We start from the raw sequence: 25832 nt of genomic DNA on the forward strand, positions 1-25832 counted from the left end.
TGGCAAAGATACTGCAGTGGTTTGCCATTTCCTTCTCCAGGTCATTTTACAGATGAGGAAACTGAGTCTGAGAGAGGGTAAGTGACTAGTCCAAGGTCACACAGGTAGTAAACATTAGATGTCATACTTGAATCCACATCCTCTCATTCTAGGATTGTTTTCTTAATGAATTTTTTTCAATTAACAAAAATCTATTTTCTTTCCCATTCCACTAGACAAAAATAGAAAGAAAAGCAAAATCCTCATGATAAGTATGGATAGTCAAGCAAAACAACACTAATTTCCTCATGTCCAAAAAGATGATGTCTCATTCTGCACCTTATATCCATCCCCTCTCTGTCATCGATAGCATGTTTCAGCATCTGTCCTCGGGAAACACGAATGCTCATTGCATTGATCAGAATTCTCTAGACTTTCAAAGTTGCTTCTTTTTACAGTATTACCATTACCATATAAATTGTTCTTCTGGTTCTCCTCATTTCATTCTTTAACAGTTTATCTAAATCTTCAAAATTGCTCATTCATGAACCAAAAAAGGAAGAAAAGAAAAAGTCAGCCCCTAAGTAGCCTGAGCAGTTCTTTCTCCCCTTTGCTGTGTCTGACTTTGCCTACTTCTACCTACAACGGTGTGACCCACTAGTCAGGGATGCTTCTGTATGAAAGAGATGGAAAAAGGAAATACAAGGGAGGGGACATTTGTGAGCTGAGACCCAGATCCCTGAACCGGTCTGCCTCCTGGTGCTCACGGAGGCAAGAGGGAGAGGCTTATTGGAATCTGTAGAGGAGCTCACAGAAGATTTGCTCTCTTTTGCCTTTCTTGGCAGACCCTGTACCTGCAATGCTGCTGGCAGCTTAGGACCATGTGATTCCCGAAACGGACGGTGCCCCTGCAAGAACAAGGTGGAAGGCTATTTATGTGATAGGTGAGAGAGCTGCAACCAACATATGCACACCAGTAATATCCAGGGTCAGTCCTTCCTATCTGTCCTTCTAGCCCAAGATCCACTCACTTCTAGAATCAAATAGAAATTCCTGTCTGGGGCATTTAAAGCTCTTCAGAACCTGTTCCCACCCACTTCCTACCTTTCTGCACTGCTTGCACATTACTTTCCTCCTCTTCTTCTTCAGTCTAGCCACACTCACTCTATATACACGACCCTCAATCTCCAGCCTCCTTACCTTTGCCCTGGCTGTCCTCCATGCTGGGGATATACTTTTCACCCCAATCTCTCAGAATCCCTAGTTTCTTCAAGTTGCAGCTCAGGTACCACCTTCTACACAAAATCTTTCCTGATCCCCACTTGGTAACCTACTCCTGGTACCCTTCCTTCCATAAACACTTGGTGTATTTCATATATGTACTTGTATGCATATATGTTGGCTCTTCCTTTGGAACTCTGTAGCTTCTTGAAGGCAAGGACTGTTTCATTTTTGTGTTTATATCCCCAACCCTTAGCTCGGTGCCTAGCACATAGTAAGTGCTTTGTAAATGCTTATTGATTGATTAATGGTGCAAGGGAAATAGATGAGATGAAATGAGAAGGGGTGAGACTTGTAGCTGCTGGCCAGGTCTTCCCTTCCCTCTATCATCTGGTTAATCATTACTTGTTTTTCTTGTCCTGTCTGTATTCTAGGTGCCAACCTGGGACATTTAACCTGCAGCCCCATGATCCTTCGGGTTGCACCAGCTGCTTCTGTTACGGCCACTCTATGGTGTGTGCTGCTTCTGCCCATTATGGTGTGCGCCATATCATCTCTGACTTCCACCAGGGTAAGGATTTCCCTTCCATTTGTGACCTTTCCCCCAGCCTTCTGTATCCCTCCATGCTCCGCTAGTCCTGGAATGGGGGAAGACACAGGCTTGATTAGGTCAGGTTTATGTGCTAATGTCTGCTAAAGATAACGATAGTAACGATAGCTCCAATCTAGAAGAATCATTAAAGTTTACAAAGCACTCTCCTTACCACAGCTCTGTAAGCTTTGTAGCATAAGCATGATCATTCCTAGTTTAAAGATGAGAAAACTGAGTCTAAGTAACTTGTACTCAAACTTGATCCAAGTTCAGGGTGTTTTCCCTAGCTGACTGGGTGCAGTAACTCCCAATCTATTCTGTAGAAGATTAACACACCCATCTCCTTGCCTCTGGGTGCTGGGCAGATAACTGTTGATGTTACTCTTAAAAATTTCCAAGGCAAAAGATCATTGGATCACTAAAATATAGCTAGAAAGGATATAAAAGGCCATCTTGTCCAACTCCTTTAATTTGCAAATGAGAAAACTAGGGCCAAGTGAGGTTAAATGACTTGCCCAAAGCCACACAGGCAGAAAACATCAGAGGTCGTATTTGAATCCAGGTCTTCTCACTTAGGAAAATGTGGAATAACTAGCCTGGTACAAGGGAAAGGATGCTATGTTTAGAGTCAGAGGACCTGGGTTCAAATCCTGTCTCCTATGCTTATTGCCTGTGTAACTTTGGGCAAGTCATTTAACTGTCCTTGACCTTGTTTTTCGTTTGTAAAATGGTAGAATTGAACAATATGTTCTCTGAGGGTTGAGAGCGAGGGGGCAGATATCCGAGAGGAGATCATAGTTAGATTGTCATCTTAAGATTGCCGTAGATTTCAAGCTGCAGCTGCAAGATTCCCTGTAGGCCACTGAGCCTCCTCAAGTTAATCAGAAGGGAAGCGATGTGGGACTCAATTCCATGAGACACTCAATGTTGTGAGTTGTTCTTTGAAGGCCTCTCTCTCTCTCTCTCTCTCTCTGCATACAAGCTCCACAGTTGACTCTAAAGAGCCCTGAGCTGTTTGTTTGCCTGCTATCCACTTTCTTACCACCTCACTCCCACTCAAGCCTACACCTTCATGACCATTTTCTGGCTTCACCAGTCAGAAACTGTTTCCCTCAAGGCAATAGTCCACTCTCAATGTCAGTTCTAGGGGATGAAACTAGGACCTTCATCGGAATCCAAAGACCCCAGCTGCTTCCTCCCTCTTGTCCTTTGAATTCTGTCAAGAAATTTCCCTTGAGACTGAAACCTTGGGCTGACCCTACCACCCACCAAGGAGAGAGAACTTTCAGTCCTGGAAAGCTGCTCTGAACTTGGAGCTGAGAGCTTCCAACTGTAGGGAAATGCTACCCTCTGCTGGACATTCTGAGGAGCAGGTGTCATATAGAAGGTTCCACATCTGGCATCTTAGAATCCCTAGCTCCCTCCCTATAAACTCAGCTCAAATGCTGCCTTCTACTACAGGAGGCCTTTCCTGATGCCCAAATGGCCATCATTGCCCCTACCTCCAGTTACCTTGTTCCGAGTCAAGTTTCTAGGACTAGAAGTTGCAGAAGCAGGTGTTCATCTACATTGGTAGAGAAAGTTTCCTCAGTGGACATTCCATGTTCTTCACACTAAACCTAATGAAATCACAGGTTGGGATCAGAAAATATGTTTTATATGGACTTGTAAGTTTACATATATATTTCTACATATATATGTATATGTTTACATGTTCTTTCCTCAAATAGAACGTAAGCTCCTTGAAGTCAGGGATAGCTTTATTTTTGTCTTCATGTCCCCCGTGTTTATCACAGTGCCTGGCACATAGCAGACCCTTACGTATGGGTTGATTGATTGGTTAAAAGTTCGACTGGATTCTAGTCCTTGCCCTGTTTTTGTAAGAGGTAAAGATAAGTTTTTTTTAATCTCTCACAAAAAGGGCTTTGATAAGGATTTGTACCAAGTCCTTGGGTACCCAGTGGTTGCCCACAGGTTGGAATTCTACGGCCGGCCTGAATCCTAGACTTCTCAAGGACACACACATTTCAGATCATTTTCAGCTCAGTAATGTAAGTCTCCTTGAGGCAGAGCAGGATAGTGGAAAGGGTACTTACTGTACCTGAAGTCAGGAGACCAGAGTTCCATTTCTAGCTCCAGAGCTTCCTGTAGACATTTGACCATGGGCAAACTTCTTTATTGCTGTGAGACTCAGTTTCCTTTTCTGTAAGTTAAAGATAATAATACTTATTCTAACTACTTCATATGACATTTGTGATGAAAGCTCTTTGTAAACTGCTATGGGCAGCTAGATGGCACAGTGCTGGATGTGGAGCTGAGAGGACCTGAGTTTAAATCCTGCTTCTGACATTTACCAGCTGTGTGACTCTAAACAAATTACTTAACTTCTGCCTGCCTCAGTTTCTTCATCTATAAATTGGGTATAATAATAATTCCAGGGGTGGTTGTGAGGATAAAATGATATGTTTGTAAAGCACTTTGCAAACCTTAAAGCACTTATATGGATGCTATTATTATTAAATAATTATTGAATTATTAATAAATTATTAATAATTATAAAGTGGGTTTTTATAAAAATTTTATAAATAATTTATAAATAAAATTATTAGTAATTAATTAAATTGTCAAAAGATACATGTATGAAGGATTATTATACTGATGCTGGCACCTGTGCATAGCAGGTATTTACTGAGAATGAACAAATGAATGAACGAATAGCTATGATTTGTGCATGGAAAAAAACAGATCCAGAGTATGTACAAGTTCAAAGAGGTTCATGGAACATTCATGCTCATTCTTCTTCTCTCCCTGACAGCGTTCTAGGGAGTTGTCTCTGTTGTTAGAAATAAAACCACTATCTTCTATTGATTCAATGTGTTCCAATTAACTGCTGTAGGTCTGCCTTGGGTGATGCATATTTAGGCATGGGAAGCCAGGCCCATCTCCCCACACAGAGGCTGTCTGTGCTATTCCTGGGACTACAGAGAGGCAGTGGATGCATGGAGACAAGCCAGAATCCATGCCCTTTGATGGATACTAGGAGGAGTGCCCTGCATGTAGTAGGAATTTAACATGTATTTAATCTACCAAAATATTTAAAGCTAGAAGGGAAGATCATGTAGTACAATCTCATCATTTTACAGATAGGGAAACTGAAGGCTAGAGAGGATGTGACTCATCCAATGTCACACATATAGACACAGAGATAGAGTTTAAACTCAATTCTAAATCTTGTGCTATTTTCATTATACTGTATAATTTAGATTTAGAGCTGGAAGGTACTTTAGAATCCATCAAATCCAACCGTCTCATTTTACAGATGAGGAAACTGAGGCATAGGGAGATCATGTGACTTGCTACTAAGTGTGAAGTAGATCTCCGCAACCAACTGCTGTGTTCTCTAGTGGCTTCAAACATCATCCATGCTTCCCTGACAGTCCCCCAGAGTGACCTTCTTTCTCTGTATTTGTTTGTGTGCTTGGTGTAAAGGGGCTGAGGGCTGGCAAGCCAGAGGACCAGGGGGCAGAGAGGAGCCTGCACAATGGAGCCAGAGTGGAATCCTCCTGAAGCCAGAGAGAGAGGAGTTGTGGGACTACATTGCACCAGGTATCCCGTAGGCAGCCAGGAGAGATGGCCACATGGTTGGCTGCCAAGACTTTCTTATCTGATATCCCTTTCTAGGGATTCCCACCAAATGAGAATCTCAGACAGTGTCCTATTATCATCCTTTCCAACTTCTCAAACACCCCATAGCAAGAACAACAGGTTGCTGGGTCATTCATTCATTTATTCATTCTTCCTGGGCCTCCCTTTCTTTTCCCCTCTTCCTTAGAGAAATTCCTGGGAGACCAGCGCTTCAGCTATGGGCAGTCCCTCTCTCTGACCTTCCGGGTACCACCTGGGGGCTCTCTCCTCCCAGTCTGGCTGAAATTGGAAGGGGCAGGACTAGCCCTGACTCTGAAACCCTCCAGCCCAACCAGCACCCAACAGCCTGGAGGGCCTGAGGAATACCTGCTGCTGTTCAGGCAAGTTGGGGTAACAAATGGGGTGCCAAATACCTGGTCTGGGAAGCTTGGCCACAACCAAGAGCAATGGCCCTCCTTGCCAAGAGGAATATTTAGGTTCCATTCCAAGAAAATCTTCCTAAAACTGTCCCAAAATGGAATGACTAGAATGTTTTTGAAGGTGGTGAGCTTCTCCTCCTTAGGGGTCTTTGAGCAGAGAGTGAATGACCAGTTTTAATCAACAAGTATTTATTAAGGGCTTACTATGCTCCAAGCACTGGTCAAGTCACTGATAAGCATTTGCTAAGCACCAGGTATACTATAGTGGTGATACCCAGCAAAGAACTACCAAAGATGATATACTTGGATTTTCCTTCTGGGACTCTGCTGTTTATAAACAAACAGGGTGACCCTTCTGCCTTCTTTGAAAAGGTTGCAGTGTTTTCTCATTCCTTATCTGATCAAAGTCAATGTGGGGCAATATTAATAAGAATACATAATAATAATGCATAACTAAAAAGTATATAATGCTTTAAGTTTTGCAAAACATTTTACATATTTTATTTTATACTGTATGAGAAAAATGCTGTTCTATCCCCATTTTACAGGTGAGGAAACTGAGACTGAAAAAGATTAAGTTCCTTGTACACAGCTAGCCAACAGGATAACTATCCAGAGCAGGATTTGAACTCAGGTCTTCTTGATGTCAAATCTCATGCTCTAGATTAGAGCCCTGAATGGGGCAGCAGGAGACCTGGGTTTGAATGCCATCTCTGCCATAACCTGCTATGTGAGTCGCTTATCCATTTGTGACTCAATTTCCTCATCTGTAAAATAAGAGGGTTCAAAGTTCCCTTCCAATTCTGTTATCCCAAAGTAGTCTAATCCAATCTAGTCTGGTCTAGTCTGATAGATGGTGGGATCCCACTGCCATATCCTTACATCCTATCAGAAAGCTGTAAACAGTAACTGTTCTTCCCACCTTTTCCTAAAGAAATCTCCCAGGCTCCTTCTTGTCTCAGGGGAAACAAATAAGCAGCCCAGCCTGTTCTCTGCTCTGGCCCACCCAGCTAGGGGCAAAGGCCCCAAGCATTTCAGACTCCATGAAATGAGGAAGGTTGCCATCCCTCCCCTTCTTCATTCCATTCACCCTGACAGCTTGCAGGAGACGTCGGAGGACACAAAACCCCCATTCCCCGCCTTTCACTTCCAGAGGCTCTTGGCCAACCTGACAGCACTCCAGATCCAGGTCGCAAGTCACAGAGGCAGACAGCCTGCAGGTAAAGGATAGGGGGGAAATGTGGGGTCTAAGGAAGGGAAACTGAACAGTATCTAATGAACTACTTTGTACCAAAGAAACACTATAAAACAGATTTATGACTTAACTCTGGCATCTAGGCTAGAAAAGTCTTTGGGAATTCCTCTGACCCATCCCTTTGTGTCCAGAATCACCCTAAACAGATAAATCTGATTTTTTACTTTTCCAAACAAGGAAATTCCACAGGACTTAAAAAAAATTGTCAGAGGTATTTACATATTTTCCCACACAAGCTTAATCATATATCAATTTCTTGTCAACACAGTTAGATCTTTTTTCCCTACAATGGGCTTTACCTCCTAGCCCAGTCCTTTCATTATTTTCAGTATCTCTCCACTTCAGTATTCCTGCTGCCCCAGAGTCTTTATGGCCAAGATGACAACTCTTTACTCTTTCTTTTTCCTCTTACTCCTTCTTAGTCAGACATGACTCCATTCTCTCTTTCCTAATTTTGCAAACTGTCTGTCAAAGTCTTCTGCTCCAGCCAAACAGCCTCTGAGCCTTTGTTCATCCATCCATCCATTCATCCATCCATCCATCCATCCATCAAGAAGTACTTTTTAAGTGTCTACTAAGTGTGAGGCTCTTTGCTAATATCTATGGAAGCAAAGAAAGGCAAAAATAGTCCTGCCCCCAAGAAGTTAGACCACATGTAAATAACTAGTTACATAGAGACCTGATGGAGGGTAATCTTAGAGGGAAGGGTTTTAGCAGATAGAGGAGGACTGGGAAAGGTCTCTCTGCAGAAGGTGATGTTCGAGCTGAGACCTGAAGGAAGCCAAGATTGAGAAGGGAGAGGCTTCCTATGGGGTAAAATGTCTCCCCTGCCACCCCTTGCCTTTTGAATTTCTGCAAACATTTTAAATGACCCAATGACCACCTTCTCCATGAAGCCTTCCCTGATCTGTTTCATACACTTGCCAAGTAAAACAAAATCTTATAATACGTTTTGGTTTCTTATTCCCCTGTTCCATGAGGATAGTGTCCATATGTAACATAAAATTGGGATCTCCTGCCTAGGGTCTTTTGTTGTGTTCAGCTCTTTGTTGAATCCCATTTAGGGTTTTCTTGGCAAAAATACTGGAGTAGTTGGCCATTTCCTTCTCCAGCTCATTCTACAGGTGACAAACTGAGGCAGCTGGGATTAAGTAACTTGCCCAAGGTCATACAATAAGTAAGTTTCCAAAGCCAGACTTGAACTCAGGAAGAAGAACCTTCTTGACCCCAAGCCTAGTGTTCTATCCACTGCCCCACTTAAGGTCTGCTAAGGTCTAGCAGGTGTCGTATAGACATGGGAGGAAAGAAGAAAGAGAGGAAGATGAGGAGGGAAGGGAGAAAGGGAGGGAAAAGAAGAAGAAAAGAAGTGGCAGCTCCAAGTAGTGGCTAGAGAGGCAACTTTGAGACCACAATAGCTTCTAGTCTTTAGGGTTCTAGCCTTGCCTCTGAGCGCTAGTCACTTAGCCTCTTAGTGTTCTGGGAAGCTCTCTAAGACTATACATTGCAGAGAAGGGACTGACCTGCCTTGACAAGAAGAGTTTCTTTCCCCAGGAGTTCCCTGATTCCAGGGAACCCCCAGGCCTGGTCTCTATCCACTGAATAAATGGTACCTTTGGAGGTCACAGTTACCATGTCTCTTCCTCACTATAGCTGGCCCCCTCCAATCTCTCTTGGGTTAGGTCCTCTCTAACTTCCTCATGACACTTCTATCTGTTTTTAGCAGCTCCCTCCGCCATCCAGCCCAGGGTGCTAAATTCTTCCCTATTAAAGATGGTTTTCAAGTTGAAAAATATTCATTGAGCAAGAGCATTCTGCCAGCAGCACGAAAATGGAAATAAGGGCAATGCCCTCTCTATTAAACTTAAGATTGAAACCAGCTAGACCACCAGGACACAAGAGATAAGTTCCCAGAGGAAACGAAGTACTTTTCTGTTGCCCAAAGATAGAAACGGGACAATCATGCAAATGTCCCCTCTAAAACCAACCACTTTTACAAAGGGAGAGGAGGTCTAGATTAGTTGGGAAGGGAGATGGAGGGGTATTGGGGGAGGGGGGAGGACGCCCCTCCTGGCTTCACCAAAGAAGTCTGCTTGAAGGAAGGACCTAAAGGGACAAGAGGAGGTAGCTTGCTTTGCGGCCAAGAGAGAAGGCTGCAGGGAGTGAGTGGGTCTCTCCCTTTCCACAAACAACCTCCCCACCCCACCACTCCCCAGAACAATTCACTGCCTGAGAGATGAGTGTTCTCAAGGAGACAACCCAGTGGAGTCGGAGAACCTGAGTTCAAATCCTGATTCTGCTACTTACTACCTGTGTGACTTTGGACAAGTCTTTTCATCTCTATGAACCTCAGTTTCCTCATCTGCAGAAATAGGGGAGATGGACCAGTTCAGAAGCATCAAACACACAGCAGGGCCATATGCAACCTACTACACTCCCAAGTGCTGGGCAAGCCACATTAAAATGTAATTGGAAAATATTTAACAAAATAAGTAAAAATACAGTAAAACCCAGAGAATACTGCTATGTGGTTTTCTAAGTCAATCCACTTTATGATTTTTTCCTTACATCCAGTTTAGAGGCCCCCATTTCTATTTGAGTTTGACCCCGCTGGACTGGGTGACCTGTGAAGTCCCTTCTGGCTCTAAATCTCTGAACCTGTGATACTTTGAGTATTGACTATCTCTCATTTGGAAGTGTCAGAGTCCAAGAAAATGATGTTATGGGGTAAGGGCATGCATTAACTCATCTTCTGTCTCTGCTTTCTTCCCCTCTACAGGTCAAATGACCCTGACTCAAGTCCATCTGACTTCAGCAGGCCCTGGTCTGTCCCCTCTAGCCCCTTGGGTAGAGGAGTGTACATGTCCCAAGGGGTACATGGGACAGTTCTGTGAATCCTGCTCTCTGGGGTACAAGAGGGAGACACCATTGGGTGGGCCCTATGCCAACTGTGTCCCCTGCACCTGTAATCAACATGGTACCTGTGACCCTGAAACAGGTCAGATTTTTTCCATAGCCCTTCACTGGTACCATTCTACCTTCATGTGAGCTTGAACTGGTTAACTACTGGATACGTGGTCAGAGTAGATCCCTCTCTCCACCATCCTTCCTTCCTCAGTGACCTGTCACCTCAAAGACTCTGGACTTCCTACCAGCAAGGATCATAACCTGAGTGGATAGGTAGCCTATAAGCGTTACATAGATATGAATGGAAAAATCCTGAAAACACACCTTCCAGCACCAATCACATTTACAGGAGAGAGAATGTGGGTTGACGTCACCTTTATGTTGTGATTGTGAGATATACCCACAGGAAATCCTGGGTTTGTAGGAAATACAAACAGTAGGCATGTAGGGTTCACATGCCTACTACTCTCAGTCCTAATGTCCTTCTCCACTCCCTAGTTTCTGCAGCCCAAAGGAAGCCCCATAGCATGACTTACTCAGAGCTCAACACTGAAGGTCTCCTTCTAAGGCTGCATCTCCCCTTGTTCACCCCCTAGACTTTTTCTCCATATTCCTGTCAATCCCAAACCCCAGCTGTGTGATGTCTGGGAGCTCTAGCCATCCTTGGGAATGATCTCAGACGTGAAAATCCATGTTACCCCTTCTTGGCCAGGCCCATCTTGACTATCTCCTTTGGGCCTCAGGACAAGCTCCATTTTGTCATGTGCAATGTCTTGCCTTGCTCTCCTAGATTTCTGTCTTTTACAGACTTAAATTTTCATACTGATTCCTGGAGAAGAAAGCTAAAGAATTCCCACTCTCCTCTCCCTCCTACTTCCATAGAAAACTGAGAATTTGGGAAAAAGCTGGTTCTGGGCAATCTCTACATGTTCACTATCTTAGCATCACCTCCCACTTAGCAGACTCTAGAGTTCTGTTCTACCTGGGGTCAAAGCAAGTACCTGGGGTTACGGGGCATATTTCCCAAAATATGAGAATATGTAACCTGGTTATAACTATCTGAGAAAAAGAAAGAAAAGTAGTCTCATAAGAAATAATTAAGTCATATACTTGCAAAATAATCCTTTGGTTAAGATTTAGACCACAATTCTATCATCTGATCACAGAAGGCTGTGTGTTTTTTAATCACTTCATGCCCTTCTCTGGACCTCTTTTTCTATCCTCTAAACTGAGAATATATCCTGTTTCCATCTTTTCTTGCAAGGGAGATAGGAGACCTCATCACTAAAGTGCTCTGGACTCCTCAGAGCCCAGGAACCCAGGGCATGACATGCCTATTATTATCCCCTCTCAGGGATCTGTCAGTGCCTGCACCACACAGAGGGCCCCTACTGTGAGCGATGCATGCCCGGTTTCCATGGCAACCCTTTTTTGGGTCATGAGAATGATTGCAAGCCGTGTCCCTGTCCTGGTCAATCAGCATGTACGACCATTCCAGAGAGTGGGGAGGTGGTGTGTACCCACTGCCCCAAGGGCCAGAGAGGTAAGAGACTAGGCCTGCTTGTTGGTTCTGACTTAATGACAGGAACATGAAGGTCGACTGAGGTGTAAGGAGGAGAGGGTGGGGCCTCTGTGACTCAGAGGGATGTACAGATTCCTAGAATGCCATGCCACTGGGGGAGGAGAGGAATGCCCCAGGAGGAGTGTGGTAAAGGAGGGACAAGGGAGTATACTAGTAGCAGCTGGCTATTTTCCCCTCCTATCTCCGAGAGAGAGAGAGAGAGACAGAGACAGAGACAGAGACAGAGACAGAGAGACAGAGAGAGAGACAGAGAGAGAGAGAGAGAGAGAGAAAGAGAGAGAGAGCATTTATCAAATGTATACTGTATGCCAGGCACTGTGCTGAGGGTCTGACTTACAAATAAAAGCAAACAAGGCAGTCCTTACCCTCAAGGTGCTTATATCCTAACTAAGGAAGATAACACATAAAATGTACTTTAAAAGTTTCAGGGGAACCCACATAGGAAAGGCAGCTCACAAGGAGGTGGTCGAGAGAATAAGTAGAGAGAGGAATTAAGCAAATATAGCTGGGTCCCCTCATCAACCAGCATTCTAGGCTAGGGATTTCCCAATCCTGAGAATGGGCCTGAGTGTGGAGATAACACCAGGGTGGAAAGGCTGCTTTAAAATGCAAGTTATGCTACAGAAAGGGGCAGTTAGGTGGCATGGTGGATAGAGCATCCAGACTGGAGTCAAGAAGACTCGTCTTCCTGGGTTCAAATCTGGCCTCAGACAGTAGATATGTGACCCTGGGCAAGTTACTTAACCCTGTGTGCCTCAGTTTCCTCATCTGTAAAATGAGCTGGAGAAGGAAATGGCAAATCACTCCAGTATCTTTGCCAAGAAAATACCAGATGGGGTCATAGAGAGTTAAACATGACTAAACAACTACCAACAAAAAAATGGGTATTATAATAGCATCTGTCTCCTGGGGTTGTTGTGAGGATCAAAGAATCTGTAAAGTGCCACCCCAGTGGCTGGCACCTAATAGGCACTTAGCCTAATAAATGTTTATTCTCTTCTCTTCTTCCTCCCTTTGAGAAGTGCGTAGAGAATAATACATAAGCAAAATAGGAGGGTAGAAAGGAGTCAAGTTGTCAAGCCCAGCAGACAACCTTATATTTGATCCCGGAGGTAATAGGGAGACGTTGGAGTTTACTGAGCAGAGAAATGACATGGTCAAACTTATGCTTTAGGGAAATATCTCTGGCAGATTATGGAAGATGGTTTGGAGTGGGGAGAGACTTGAGACAGGCAAAAGACACCAAAGAGAAATTTCTTGTGGAATTCCAAGTGGGAGGTGATGAGAGCCAAAATCTGGGGGTGTGGGTGGGGAGTACAAGGGATATTGTGGAAAAAGAAATGACGACATTTGACAATGGATTTGATATGTGAGTGAGTGAGGGCTCATAGATAATAATAACAACTGTTATTTACAGGTCGCTTAAAGGTTGATTGTTATAAGATTCAAATGAGATCATGTGTGGAAAGTACTTGGTAAAACTTAAACAAAGATAGGATATTACTGAGTGAGAATTTGAACCCAGAGTGACTAAAAATAATAATAGCTAACATTTATATCATGCTTTAAGGTTTACAAAGTGTTTTACAAATATTATCTCTCTTGATCCTCGCAACAGCTCTAGGATGTAGGTACTACTATTATTCACATTTTACAGATGAGGAAATTGAAATGCTTTACCCAAGGTCGCACAACTAGTAAGTATCTGAGATTGAATTTAAACTCAAGTCTTCCTGAATCCAGGTTCAGAGTTCTATCTATCATGTCACTTAACTGCAGAGTTGAAAATCTGTAAGAGAGAAGGATCTGTAAGGTCTGTAGGAAAATCTGTAAGAGGAAGATGGGGATAAGGGAAGGGAGGGGTGTGATAGAAGGGAGGGCAGATTGGGGGAAGGGGTAAACAGAATGCACAGCATTTTGGGGTGGGAGGAGGGGAGAGATGGGGAGAAAATTTGGAACTCAAAATTTTGTGGAAATGAATGTTGAAAACTAAAAATAAATAAACATTAAAAAAAGAAGAGTGAATTGAGGGAATGAAAAAATAATATATTCTATTCTGGATATGTCGAGTTTGAGGTACCTATGGAATATCTAGTTCAAGATGTCAATAGTTCAGTTTGTCAGATAGAATTATATCGTAAGAGAGAGATTAGGGCTGGATATATAGATTTGGGACTCATTTGCAAATTGACCTATGGAAACTAGTGAGATCGTCAAATGAAACAGAGTAGACAGAAGAGAGGACCAAGGTCAGAGCCTTGGGGGACACTCATGGTGAATGGCAAGGATACATTAAGTTCCAGCAAAGAACACTGAGGAAAGGTCAGATCAATAGGAGAAGAGAGATTAGTGTCACAAAGACCTAGACTGAGTCTCAAATGTTGCCTAAAGGTCAAGAGGGATGAGCATTAAGAAAAGACCATTAGATTTAGAGAAAGCAGCTTCATTTGAATCATGAGACTGGAAACCAGATTACAAAGGGTTTAGAAAACAGTGACAGGAGAAGAAGTGGAGACACTAGTGTAGACAGCTTTGTAAAGGATTTTAGCTGAGAAGGGAAGGAGCGAGATAGAAAGATAGCTCCATGATACCTGTGCAGAATTCATAGACATTAGACCAGCTGATTTCTGAAGCCCTTTCCAAGTCTCTGGTTTTCTAATACTGTTAGTTCCAAAACCATTTTCCTTGGGACACAGCAGGCTAATGAACATAGTTTCAAAACAATTTCCCTTTAAAAGAAAAAGAAACAAAACTACTTCCCTTGAGAACCTCCTAGAATAAAGAAAAGATACATTGTTCCGATAAGTCTATCCTCTTGAAAATGGGGAGGGCTCTCAGGAGAGACTCAGGGGAAAATGGAGAGATTGTCTTTTTCCTACAGTTCTGGGTTTCCCAAGAAAGTCCGTTCCATCATTCCCTATCTTTTCTGACTTTCCAAGTTCCTTTTTAAAGACCTCAGCCTCATAGGCACAGAGGTATTTCAATCAATCAATAAGAATAATAATCGTAATATATAATAATAAATAAGCACTGACCATACATACAAAAGAGCAGGCTCTAACCTCAAGGAGTTTACATTCTATTAAAGGGATACAACATGTTTAAACACAGGTAAATACAGGTACAAAATAAATACCCCTTAATTTGGGGATGGACACTAATGTCTAGGGGAATCAGAAAAACCTCATATCAGTTGAACTGAACTTTGAAGGCAATGAGGTAGATGTGAGGAAGAACACTTCTAGGTATGGAGGATGACCTGTACAAAGGTGTGGAGGTAGGAGATGACTTTGTCATGTATAGGAGATAGCAAATAGTCCTGAACTGTGTATTATGGTGTAAATAGAGAAAACAGACCAGAGGAGAGGGTTAAGAGAATGTGGGACTGGGAAGGGAGGCCCTCTTGACAAGAATCTAGACAATACTGTACACCTTCTGGGAGTAATAAAGTGGATCCTGGAAGAATTAGCTCAAGTGGAAGCCTAGAGTTCATACCTACTGCCCTTCTTCATTATCTTCAAAATCAGCTCTGTTTTCCCAAGGTGCACAGCCCAACACAGAGCCCTGCACAGACAAGGGCCTTGCCTTTTTAAAAATTGTTTCTAAAACCCCATTACCACAGACCATCACCTATTTTATTTTCTAATGCGAATTAGACCTTTTCTTGGTTCAAACTTTCTTTTGACTCTTACTATAGTTTTTCAAAATGTCATTTCTGAAGCCTCGATTTCTTTTTCTGTAAACTGGTTAGATTAGATAATGTCTAAGGTCTTTTCTGGGGCTGCTAGGCAATCGAGTGACTGGCCTGGAATCAGAAATGCTCATCTTTCTGAGTTCAAATCTGGCTTCAGACACTTACTAGTTGTATGATCCTGGGTAAATCATTTAACCCTATTTGCCTCAGTTTCTTCATCTGTAAAATGAGCTGGAGAAGAACATGGCAAACCACTCCAGCAAGAAAAGCGTTTCTATGAAACCCATCCAAGTGAATTCAATTCAACTCAATAAATATTCATTAAGTGCTTATTATGTGTGAGACCCTGATCCAGGTACTAGAATTGTACAGACAATAAAAAAAAAAAAAAGTTACTGACCTCAGGAACCTTACATTCTACTGGGGGAACACAACGTATCTACAGACAAGTAAATGCAAAATAATACAAAGTAATCAAGAGAGAGAAAGTGTTAACAACTGGGAAATTAGTAAAGGCCCTTCATAGGAAGTGGCATCTGGACTGTGTGTTTTAAAGGAATCTCAGGATTTCAAGAGACCAAGGGAAGGAAGGATACAGTAAAGATTTCATAAGCCACCCAAACAAAGGCACAGAGGTGGCAGATGGATCAGGAAAGAGCTAGTAACCAGTCAGTTAACAAAGTATTTTCCAAGCACGTGGTGGATATAAAAGGAGGCAAAAGAGTTTCTCCCTTCAAGGAGCTTCCACTCTAATGGGGAAGACAACAAAGATGTGTAAAGTAAATACAGAATAAATAGGAGGTAATTAAGAGAGGGAAGGCACTCGAATTAAGAGAGGTTGGGGAGAGCATCCTATAAAAAGTGAATTTTATTTGGAACTAGTAAGTCAGTTTGGATGGAACAGAGTGAGCGGATTGGAATAATATAAAATTATCTTGGAAAGGCTAGGAGGATCAAGCTGAGGATTTTGTATTTTATCCTAGTTTTAGGATATCCACTTGGCAGCTATGTGGAGGATGGATCTTAGAGGGGAGAGACTGGAAACAGGAAAACCAGTTTGGAAATCATTGTAATAATCCCTAGGGTCAGTCTGCGGACTGTACATTTTATTCCAGAAATTACAGGGAGCCCTTAAAGATATTTAAAGATAGGGAGGGGGTCGACATTGTCAGGTCTGTGTTTTAGGAATGTTAGCTAAGCATCTGTTTGGAGGAAGGATTACAGTGAAGGAGCCTGGAAGGAGAAATGCCAATTTGGAGGTTATTCGATAGTCTAGGCAACAGACCATGAGAGCCTGAACTTGGATACCATGAGTATGAGTGGGAAAGGGGGGAAAAATACAGAGGCAGAACTGATAAGCTTCAGTGACTAAACTGAACACGAGGGTGATGAAGAGAAAAGGGTCAAGAATGATTCATGTTCTCAACCTGGAAGATTGGGGAAATGATGATGCTGTCAACAGAATTGGGAATTGGAGGAAGGATGATTTTACAGTGAGAAGTGAAGTAAACTTTTTAAAAAATTTTATAACAAAGCATACCCTTTCCCTTTTGAGTTTCAGCAGTTTTTTTGTTTTTGTTCATTTTTTTGTTTTTTCCCAACTGAGCTAAGTAAAGTTGATGGTATTACTCTGAGGAGTCACCAGCTTTGGGAAAGCAATGGACCTCTTTGGCTCCGTGTGGGTAGTCTATAAGTAAAATATAAAGAGAGAAATAGGAAGTGTTCTAGTAGAAGAGGTCACAAGACTGAAAAGCAAGGGACCTGGATTCTAGATCTAACATTTACTGGCTGTATGACCTTGGGCAAGTCATTTCCCAACCTCAGCTACTTCCTTTGTTAATAAGGGAAGCAGAGAAACTCATGCTGTCTCAAAACTGAGTACAAGACAAATGCTGCAGATATTAGTGATAAGCAAGCAGTCAACAGAAATGATTAGATAGCTCTCTAAGTTCCAGAGCCAGAATGAAATCTCAAGTTTTCTGACTGTCAGGTCTGTGCTCTTTTCACCTCCCTATGCTGCTAGGGGATTTTCTATGTAGACAGGATAAGATCCCCTCTTCTGTAAACCTCTTTCTGATGTTCTCCTCTTTCCTACCCCCATTCAGGACGTCTGTGTGAGATATGTGATGATGGCTTTTTTGGGGACCCCTTGGGAAGATCCGGCCCTCCTCAGCCCTGCCAGCAATGCCAATGCAATGGGAATTTGGACCCCAATGCTGTGGGCAACTGTGACCCCACAACAGGCCACTGCCTGCGTTGTCTCTACAATACGACAGGTGCTCACTGTGAGCAGTGCCAGGAGGGTTTCTACGGGAGTGCCCTGGCCCCTCGCCCTGTAGACAAATGCACTCGTGAGTATAGAGGGCCCTGCGAGATCCTGTGGGGAAAGAGGGAGGAGAAGGCAAAGGAAGGGACCAGGGCTCTGTCCTCTTCTCCACTGGGATACTCTCATGGTACATTCCATTGTATGATGCCCTCTACTGCCAGAGGGAAAGATCCTAGCAAGAAAATCCAAGGAGAAAGCCCCAGTAGCTGCTCTTCTCTGCCTTTGACTTATGAACCCAAACATTTCATGTTTTCCTCCTTTCTCCTATCCCCCAGCCTGCAACTGTAACCCATCAGGCTCAGCCCAAGAGCAGGGGGCCTGTGACCCTGGTACAGGCCAGTGCTCCTGCCTCCCCCATGTGATTGGACGAGACTGCAGTCGCTGCAGCCCTGGTTTCTATGATCTCCAGCCAGAGAAGGGCTGCCAGAGGTGGGTAGGACCAGGCCAAGCTACTTCTAGAGTCTGTATCATTCATTCCTTGGTAGTCTTTGTCGGCTGAGGGTGGAGGGAGGCAACTGGATGCCCTGTAGAGGCTGGTCATCCAGAGAAGGGAGCTGTGGTTGTGAATCATTATGTCCCAGCTGCACTGGGCCAACTGCCTGGCAGGCAGGTGTCACTTACTAAATAGGCACTTGGGGATTGCCACACTGAGTCAGACCCCTGGTCTAGCTGGCTAACAGAAGTGCCCAGGGTTCAGTGCATGGGTTGGCAGGGCTGCTCTCCCTGACAGCAGGCTTTCTGGTTGGGTCTATCCCAGTTTTTGTCAGGAGCCAATGTGTGACTCTGTCATTCAGAAATATGTCCAAGCCCTCCTCAGTTTCATTTATTTCAGCTTCTTCTGCAACACTCTGCTTGGCTGAACTTTTTAAAAATATTTACATATTTGTGTATTTCTTTTTATTCTTAACTTATGTAAAATGATCATTTCCATACAAACAGTAGAGGGGTACTTAATCTGGAAACCTTGGGCAAATTTCAAAGTGGTCTATCAACCAGGATGGGAAAACAATTACATCTTTATTTTCACTAATTTTTAGTAGAACTTTAGCTTTTTCTTCAATTATGAATTGTTTTAAAGACATATAATCTGAGAAGAAGTTTATAGGTTTCATCCGACTGCCATATGGGTCCATGACACGCACACACAAAAGGAGAAGAACCCCTGACTTAATGGAGTAGAAAAAACAATTATACTTGAAGTTGTGAATCTCTTATAGAGCTTACTCTTCTTTTAAATGATTCAGTGTGTAAATTCAACATGTAATTTTCAAAACTGTCCAGTTTATGATTCCTTCTAGTCTTCTTTCTGTTCTCTTCTGTTTTTTTAAAAGATACTCTATGATTCTCTCTCTCTCTCTCTTTCTCTCTCTCTCTCTCTCTCTCTCTCTCCCTCCCTCCCTCCTTTCTTCTCTCTCTATCTCTATCTCTATCTCTATCACTCTCTGATTCTCCCTCTTTACCCTATCCATATTTTCACTCTTCCTCTCACCTATCCCCACTAGGAAGAAAATAAAGAAAGCCTAAGCAATAAACATGCACAATCAAGCATACTCAATTCTCATATTGGTCTAATTCAAACATTTATGTCTTATTCTGCACCTTGAGTTCATCCCTGTGTCTCAAGAGATGAGCAGAATCTTCATCAGGCCTCTAGAACTGTGGTTGCTCATTGCATAGATCACAGCTCTCAAGTGTTTCATAGTTGTTTCCCAACATAATATTGTTATCTTAGGAATAGTTATCCTAGCCTTGCTCCCTCTAATCAGTCCATCCCAAATTTCTCTGAAACCATCCCTTTCCTCATTTCTTACAATGCAATAATATTCCATTATATTCATATACCATAGTTTGTTCAACCATTCCCCACCTAATTGGCATCCTTCTATCTCCCAGTTCTTTGCCATCACAAAAAGAGCTGCTATAAATGTTTTTATACATATGAATCCTTTTCCTTTTTCTTTGAATTTCTTGGTGCATAGTTCTAGAAGTAGTAACGTAGGGACAAAGGTTGAATAATTCATTTTGTTATTTTATTATGCACTGCAAAAAAGAGGAGTTCCATTTATCTGTCCCAGATTTACCATATTCTAGTTTATTTTTCTGATCATGTTTTTATTGCCCTCTTTTGGTTTTCCATCATCTTCTTTTCTAAATGTAGCCTTTCCTCCCTTCTCTTGTGACAAAAAAAGAGGAAAAGAAGTAATGACCACAAAACCAACCACCACATCAACCACTTCTGACAGTATATGCAGTATTCCTCATCCATCGTCCCTCACCTCTGCAAAAGAAGGGAAGGGGGTCAGGCTCTAGTTTCAACAGTGGCCCCTCATCCTAGTATTTGTTCATCAATCTGTCTCCATATTGTATTAATGCACAAAAAAATATGTCTAAACCTGTTTGTTTGGGATTTTTCTAGTTGCCTAACCCTGCTCCTGGTTTTATATGCCTTGATTATATTCTTTCTCAGCCTGGGCATAGGAAAAACCCAGGTTCCATTTCTGTGCCCCCCACATGCTGAACTAAGTAAGAGGGGTATAGGGCTCAGCTCTGATGTTTGGTGCTCTCCTTTATCTCAGCTGCAAGTGCCATCCTATAGGTTCTCGGGAGAACCAGTGTCACCCTGTGACTGGGCAGTGCCCTTGTCTTCCTGGGGTCGGTGGAGTGGCATGCACCCGCTGCCAACCTGATTTCTTCGGCTTCTCTGCCAAGGGCTGTCGAGGTAAGGAATCATCCCAGAATTGGAGGATTGAGGCAGGCAGCTTTCAAAGCTGTTTCACCAGGGCAGAGGAGGAACAGATCTGGTTGGATGATGGGGCACTGAGATCCTTGGGCAGAGTGTACCTAGATCAGTAGGGAATTCAGGCAGATCTTCCTTCCAAGAACAGGTACCAGAAACTGCAGGTGAACACAAGAGATGGTGAAGATCAGTGACATTCGGTCATCTTTCTGAACATGAAATGAAGTGGCAGGAATCTATCTCTTTCAGGAACTAGCTGGGTGACCTTGGGCAAGAAACTACCTCACTGGGCCTCAGTTTCCTCATCTGCAACATGATGGGTCTGGACTATATGATGCTTAAGCCGTTCCAGACCTGACATTTTATGATCTCATAGGATAGTTTGAGAAGTGGTGTCATACAGTATTTAGAAGACTAGTGGTAGAGTCAAGAAGACTGGTACGGACTAGCTATGTGACCATGTGTAAGTAACCATTTCCCAAACAATTCCCAGGCAACTCTCTTAAGGCTATAAGTTATACAGTCACAGTGTATGAGGACTGTTTATGATAAACTTAGCCCTTCTCAACAATGCAAGGACTTAAAACATTCCCAAAGGACTCTTGATGCATGATGCCATCCATATCCAGAGAAAGAACTGTAGAATCAGAACACAGAATGAAGCAGACTATTTTCTCTTGTGCTACGTTTTGGTTTGTTTTGTTTATTCATGGTTTCTCCCATTCATTTTAATTCTTCTATACAACATGACCAATGTGAAAAAATGTTTAATAAGAATGTATGTGTAGAACCCATATAAGATTGCATGCTGTCTCGGGGAGGAAGGGGGGAGGAAGGGGGAGAAAAATTTAAACTTATGGAAGTGATTGTCGAAAACTGAAAGCAAATTAATTTAAAAAAATAAAATTAGAAAAAGACTATAAGTTATAGATGAATTGCTGGGATGCATCAGTGGAGAGAGTTTTCCATGCTGGGAATTCCTCACACCAATGAAGTCATAATTCTGGGAAAGGAAAGAAGAGAGAAAGAAAGGAAGGCAGGAAAGAAGGAAGAAAGAAGAAAAGAAAGGAGGGAAAGAAAGGAAGGAAGGAGAAAGAAGAGAGAAAGGGAGGAAGGAAAGATAGAGAGATAAAGAGAGAAAAGGTAACAGAGGAAGGAAGGAAGGGAGGAAGGAAGAAAGGGAAGAAGGAAGAAGGGAGGGTGAAAAGAAGAAGGTAGAAAAGAAAGTGGCTTTAGTATGGTCCAGCACAGAGACAGAGGGTTACATTTGGTGACCTCTAAAAGACCACCCAGACCTAAAATTCCAAGAGCATCAGGTCCTTTTCATTCCAAGGAGATTTTAAAATACTGGCTGTGGCTGAGAAGCTGCCCCCAGCACAGCCTTGGGAACTGCCATAATAGGATATAGCACAAGAAGGGACCTTAGAGATCATTTAATCCATCAACTTTACTTTAAATAATAAGGAAACTAAGGTTTTGGAAGTTAAGTCACCAAAGCTCACACAATGAGTTCATAACACAACTCACATACCAACCCAGACTGAGTGCTCCTTCTACTTCAGCCTTTACACAAAAATCAGTAGCTGATGGGGCACTTCCTAATAAACTTTCCTTTGTGTCTAGCCTGTAACTGTTCCCCGCTGGGCTCTGTCACCACCCAATGCCATGAGAACAGCACGTGTGTGTGTAAGCCAGGCTTTGTGGGCTACAAGTGTGATCGCTGCCAGGAGAACTTCTTCCTCACTGCTGAGGGTTCTCAATGCCAGGAGTGCCCAATTTGCTTCTCCCTAGTGAAGAAAGAGGTAATTCACTCCTTGGACTCCCCATTTTGCCACTCCTACCTCTCCTTCCTTCAACCCAATACTAATTCATCTCCCTCTTCTTCTCCCTAACAATTTCCTACTACCCTCCTTCACATTTCTCTCCACCCCAACCCCATCCCATCTCACTCTGCCTCATTCTACCCCTCTTCTTTTGGGGTTTCACCCAATTATTTGGATGGAAGTCACACAAAATACATGACCCTCCTTCTTCTAGCCTCAATGACATGGACGTTAGGTCACACATTTTTTAGCTGAATTCAATTCAATTAAACAAGCAGTTATTAGCACATACAGAGTGCCAGTTGTAGGCACTCTGCTAGGCACGGAGGATACAAAGGTAAAAATGAATCATTCCTGCTCTCATAAAGCTTACATTCTACTGGGAGAAGAAAAAAATCTATATATAAATCATAAAACATAAAACATAAGCAAAGTAGTTTCAGAGTGGGGTACTAATATCTGGGGTGATGAGAAAAAGCCTTGAGTAGGAGGTGAAATTTGAGCTGAGTCTTGAAGAGATCTACAGATTGGCAGGTGGCAGAGGTGAGGAGGGAGAGCATTCTAGGCCTGTGCAAAGATGCAGAGGAAGGTATCCATTAACCCACTTGGCATTGATTAGTAGAGTGCAATACTTATATGCAGAGGAAAGAATGACCTTTGCAGATTAGAGTGGGCTGAGGGACTTGAGCAGGGCCTATAAGAATGAGTAGCCACTACAAACCACTACTGATTAAAGAAATGCAAATTAAAACAACTCTGAGGTACCACCTCACACCTATCAGAAGTACTAACATGACAAAACAGGAAAATGATAAAAGGTGGTGGAGTTGTGAACTGATTTACGTTCTGGAGAGCAATTTGGAACTCTGCCCAAAGGGCTACAAAACTATGCATACCCTTTGACCCAGCAATAGCACCATTAGGTCTGTATCCCAAAGAGATCATAAAAATGGGGAAAGGACACACATGTACAAAAATATTTATAGCAGCTCTTTTTGTGGTATACAAGAATTGGAAATAGAGGGAATGCCCATTAATTGGAGAATGGCTGAACAAATTGTGGTATATGAATGTGATGGAATACTATTGTTCCATAAGAAATGATGAGAAGAAGGACTTCAGAAAAACCCTGAAAGACTTACATGAACTGATGCTGAGTGAAATGAGCAAAACGAGGAAAGCACTGTACACAGTAGCAGAAACATTCATTGTGTGACGATCAGCGTTGACTGACTTAGCTCTTCTCAGCAATACAATGATCTAAGACAATTCTAAAAGACTCATGATGGAAAGTGCCATCCAAATCCAGAGAAACATGGAGTCTGAATGCAGATCAAAGCATTCTATTTTCACTTTTTTTGTTTTTTCTTTCTCATGGTTTTTCCCTTTTGTTCTGATTCTTCTTTCACAATATGACTACATGGAAATATGATTAATATGATTGTATATGTGTAACCTATATCAGATTGCTTGCTTTTGGGGGGAGGGGAGAGGGAAGGGAAGGGACAAAAATTTTGAACTTGAAATCTTATAATAGCAAATTTTGAAAACTGAAAAAGAAAAAGTAGCCTCCAGTAGGCAAATCTATCAATCAACAAACATTTATCAAGCCTTCACTTTGTATAAGGTACTATACTAATTGTTGAATATACAAAGAAAGGTGAAAACACACTCCTTATCCTTTAACAGTTTACATTCTAATGAGGGAGCCAATCTATAAATAGATACAAAGGAGATATATCCAGAATAAGTGGAATATAAAGATACCAGCTGGAGGCATTTCAGTGAAGGGATTAATGTGACCAAAGGCAAATACTTCTGGGCACCAATTTCTTTTATTATTTGTTTGTTTGTATTTGTTGTTTATTTGTCAACATTCACTTCCATAAGATTTTGAGTTCTGAATTTTCTCCCCTTCTCTCCCCAAGATGGCATTCAATCTGAAATAGGCTACACCTTCATATTAAACATATTTTCACATTAGTCATGTCGTAAAGAAGAATTAGAACCAATGGGAGAAACCACAAGAAAGAAGAAATAAATAAAAAAAGAGAGAGCAAACAATATGCTTCTATCTGCATTCAGACTCCAAGTTCTTTCTCTGGATGTGGACAGCATTTTCCATCATGAGTCTTTTAGAGTTGTCTTAGATCCTTACATTGCTGAGAAGAGCTAAGTCCATCAAAGTTAGTCCTCATACAATGTTGCTGTTACTGTATACAATGATCTGTTTCTGCTCGCTTCACTTTGGTTCATGTAAGTCTTTCAAGGTTTTTCTGAAGTCCTTCTTCTCATCATTTCTTATGGAACAATAGTATTCCATCACATTCATATACCACAATTTGTTCAGCCATTCCCTAATTGATGGACATCCCCTCAACTTCCAATTCTTAGCCACCACAAAAAGAACTACTATACATATTTTTGTACATGTGTGTCCTTTCCCCATTTTTATGATCTCTTTGAGATACAGACCTAGAAGTGGTATTGCTGGGTCAAAGGGTATGCACACTTTTATAGCCCTTTGGGCATAGTTCCAAATTGCTCTCCAGAATGGTTGGATCAGCTCACAACTCTACCAACAATGATTTAGTGTCTGAATTTTTCCTACATCTTCTCCAACATTTATCATTTTCCTGTTTTGCCATGTTAGTCAGTCTGATAGGTATTATGTGGTACTTGGTTATTCTGATTTGCATTTCTCTAATCAATAGTGATTTAGAGAATTTTTTTCATATAACTATAGATAGCTTTAATTTCTTCATCTGAAAACTGCCATCCTTTGACCATTTATCAATTGGGGAATGATTTGTATTCTTATAAACTTGACTCAGTTCTCTATATATTTTAGAAATGAGTCATTTATCAGATACTGGCAGTAAAAATTGTTTCCCAGCTTTCTGCTTCCCTTCTGATCTTGGTTGCATTGACTTTGTTTGTGCAAAACCTTTTCAATTTGATGTAATCAAAATTATCCATTTTGCATTTCACAACCTAGCTCTTCTTTAGTCATACATCCTTCCAATCTTCATAAATCTGACAGTTAAACTATTCCTTGCTTTCCAAATTTGCTGATAGTATCAGTCTTTATATCTAAATCCTGTACCCATTTTGACTTTGTCTTGGTATAAGGTGTAAGAGGTTGGTCTATACCTAGTTTCTGTCATACTATTTTCCAATTTTCCCAGCAGTTTTTGTTAAATAGTGAGTTCTTATCCTAGAAGCTGGAGCCCATGGGTTTGTCAAACAGTAGATTACTATAGTCATTGAGTACTATGTCTTATGTACCTAACCTATTCCACTGATTCATTATTTTATTTTTTAGGTAGTACCCAGGAGTTTTGATGATTGCTGCTTTATAATACAATTTAAGATCTGGTATAGCTAGGCCACCTTCCCTTGCATTTCTTTTCATTAATTTCCTTGATATTCTGGACCTTTTGTTCTTCCAGATGAATTTTATTATTCATTTCTAATTCTATAAAATAATTTTTGGTAGTTTGATTGGCATGGCACTGAATAAGTAATTTAATGTAGTTAAAATTGTCATTTTTATTATGTTAGCTTTTCACACAAAATTGGATCTAAATAATTGGAAAAATATCAGTTGCTCATGTGTAGGCTGAGCTAATATGATAAAAATGACAATCCTACC

The 25832-nt window shown here is 41.9% G+C and overlaps 1 protein-coding gene across 2 annotated transcripts in view; it reads left to right on the forward strand.

Moving 5' to 3' along the window:
* Positions 1-25832, forward strand: part of LAMC3 (laminin subunit gamma 3) — an 85407-nt gene that overhangs the window by 39298 nt on the left and 20277 nt on the right. The window contains exons 7-17 of one of the 2 annotated variants that reach the window (XM_072632747.1): positions 825-923; positions 1635-1771; positions 5282-5398; positions 5625-5817; positions 6955-7076; positions 9888-10106; positions 11370-11558; positions 17397-17642; positions 17893-18046; positions 20194-20336; positions 21978-22156. In XM_072632747.1, the coding sequence (XP_072488848.1) occupies positions 825-923; positions 1635-1771; positions 5282-5398; positions 5625-5817; positions 6955-7076; positions 9888-10106; positions 11370-11558; positions 17397-17642; positions 17893-18046; positions 20194-20336; positions 21978-22156 (1798 nt within the window). The remainder of the gene's footprint in view (positions 1-824; positions 924-1634; positions 1772-5281; positions 5399-5624; positions 5818-6954; positions 7077-9887; positions 10107-11369; positions 11559-17396; positions 17643-17892; positions 18047-20193; positions 20337-21977; positions 22157-25832) is intronic. The other variant, XM_072632748.1, reaches the window with a different exon arrangement.

Source organism: Notamacropus eugenii, chromosome 1 (assembly GCF_028372415.1).
Source record: "Notamacropus eugenii isolate mMacEug1 chromosome 1, mMacEug1.pri_v2, whole genome shotgun sequence".
Lineage (NCBI taxonomy): Eukaryota > Metazoa > Chordata > Mammalia > Diprotodontia > Macropodidae > Notamacropus > Notamacropus eugenii.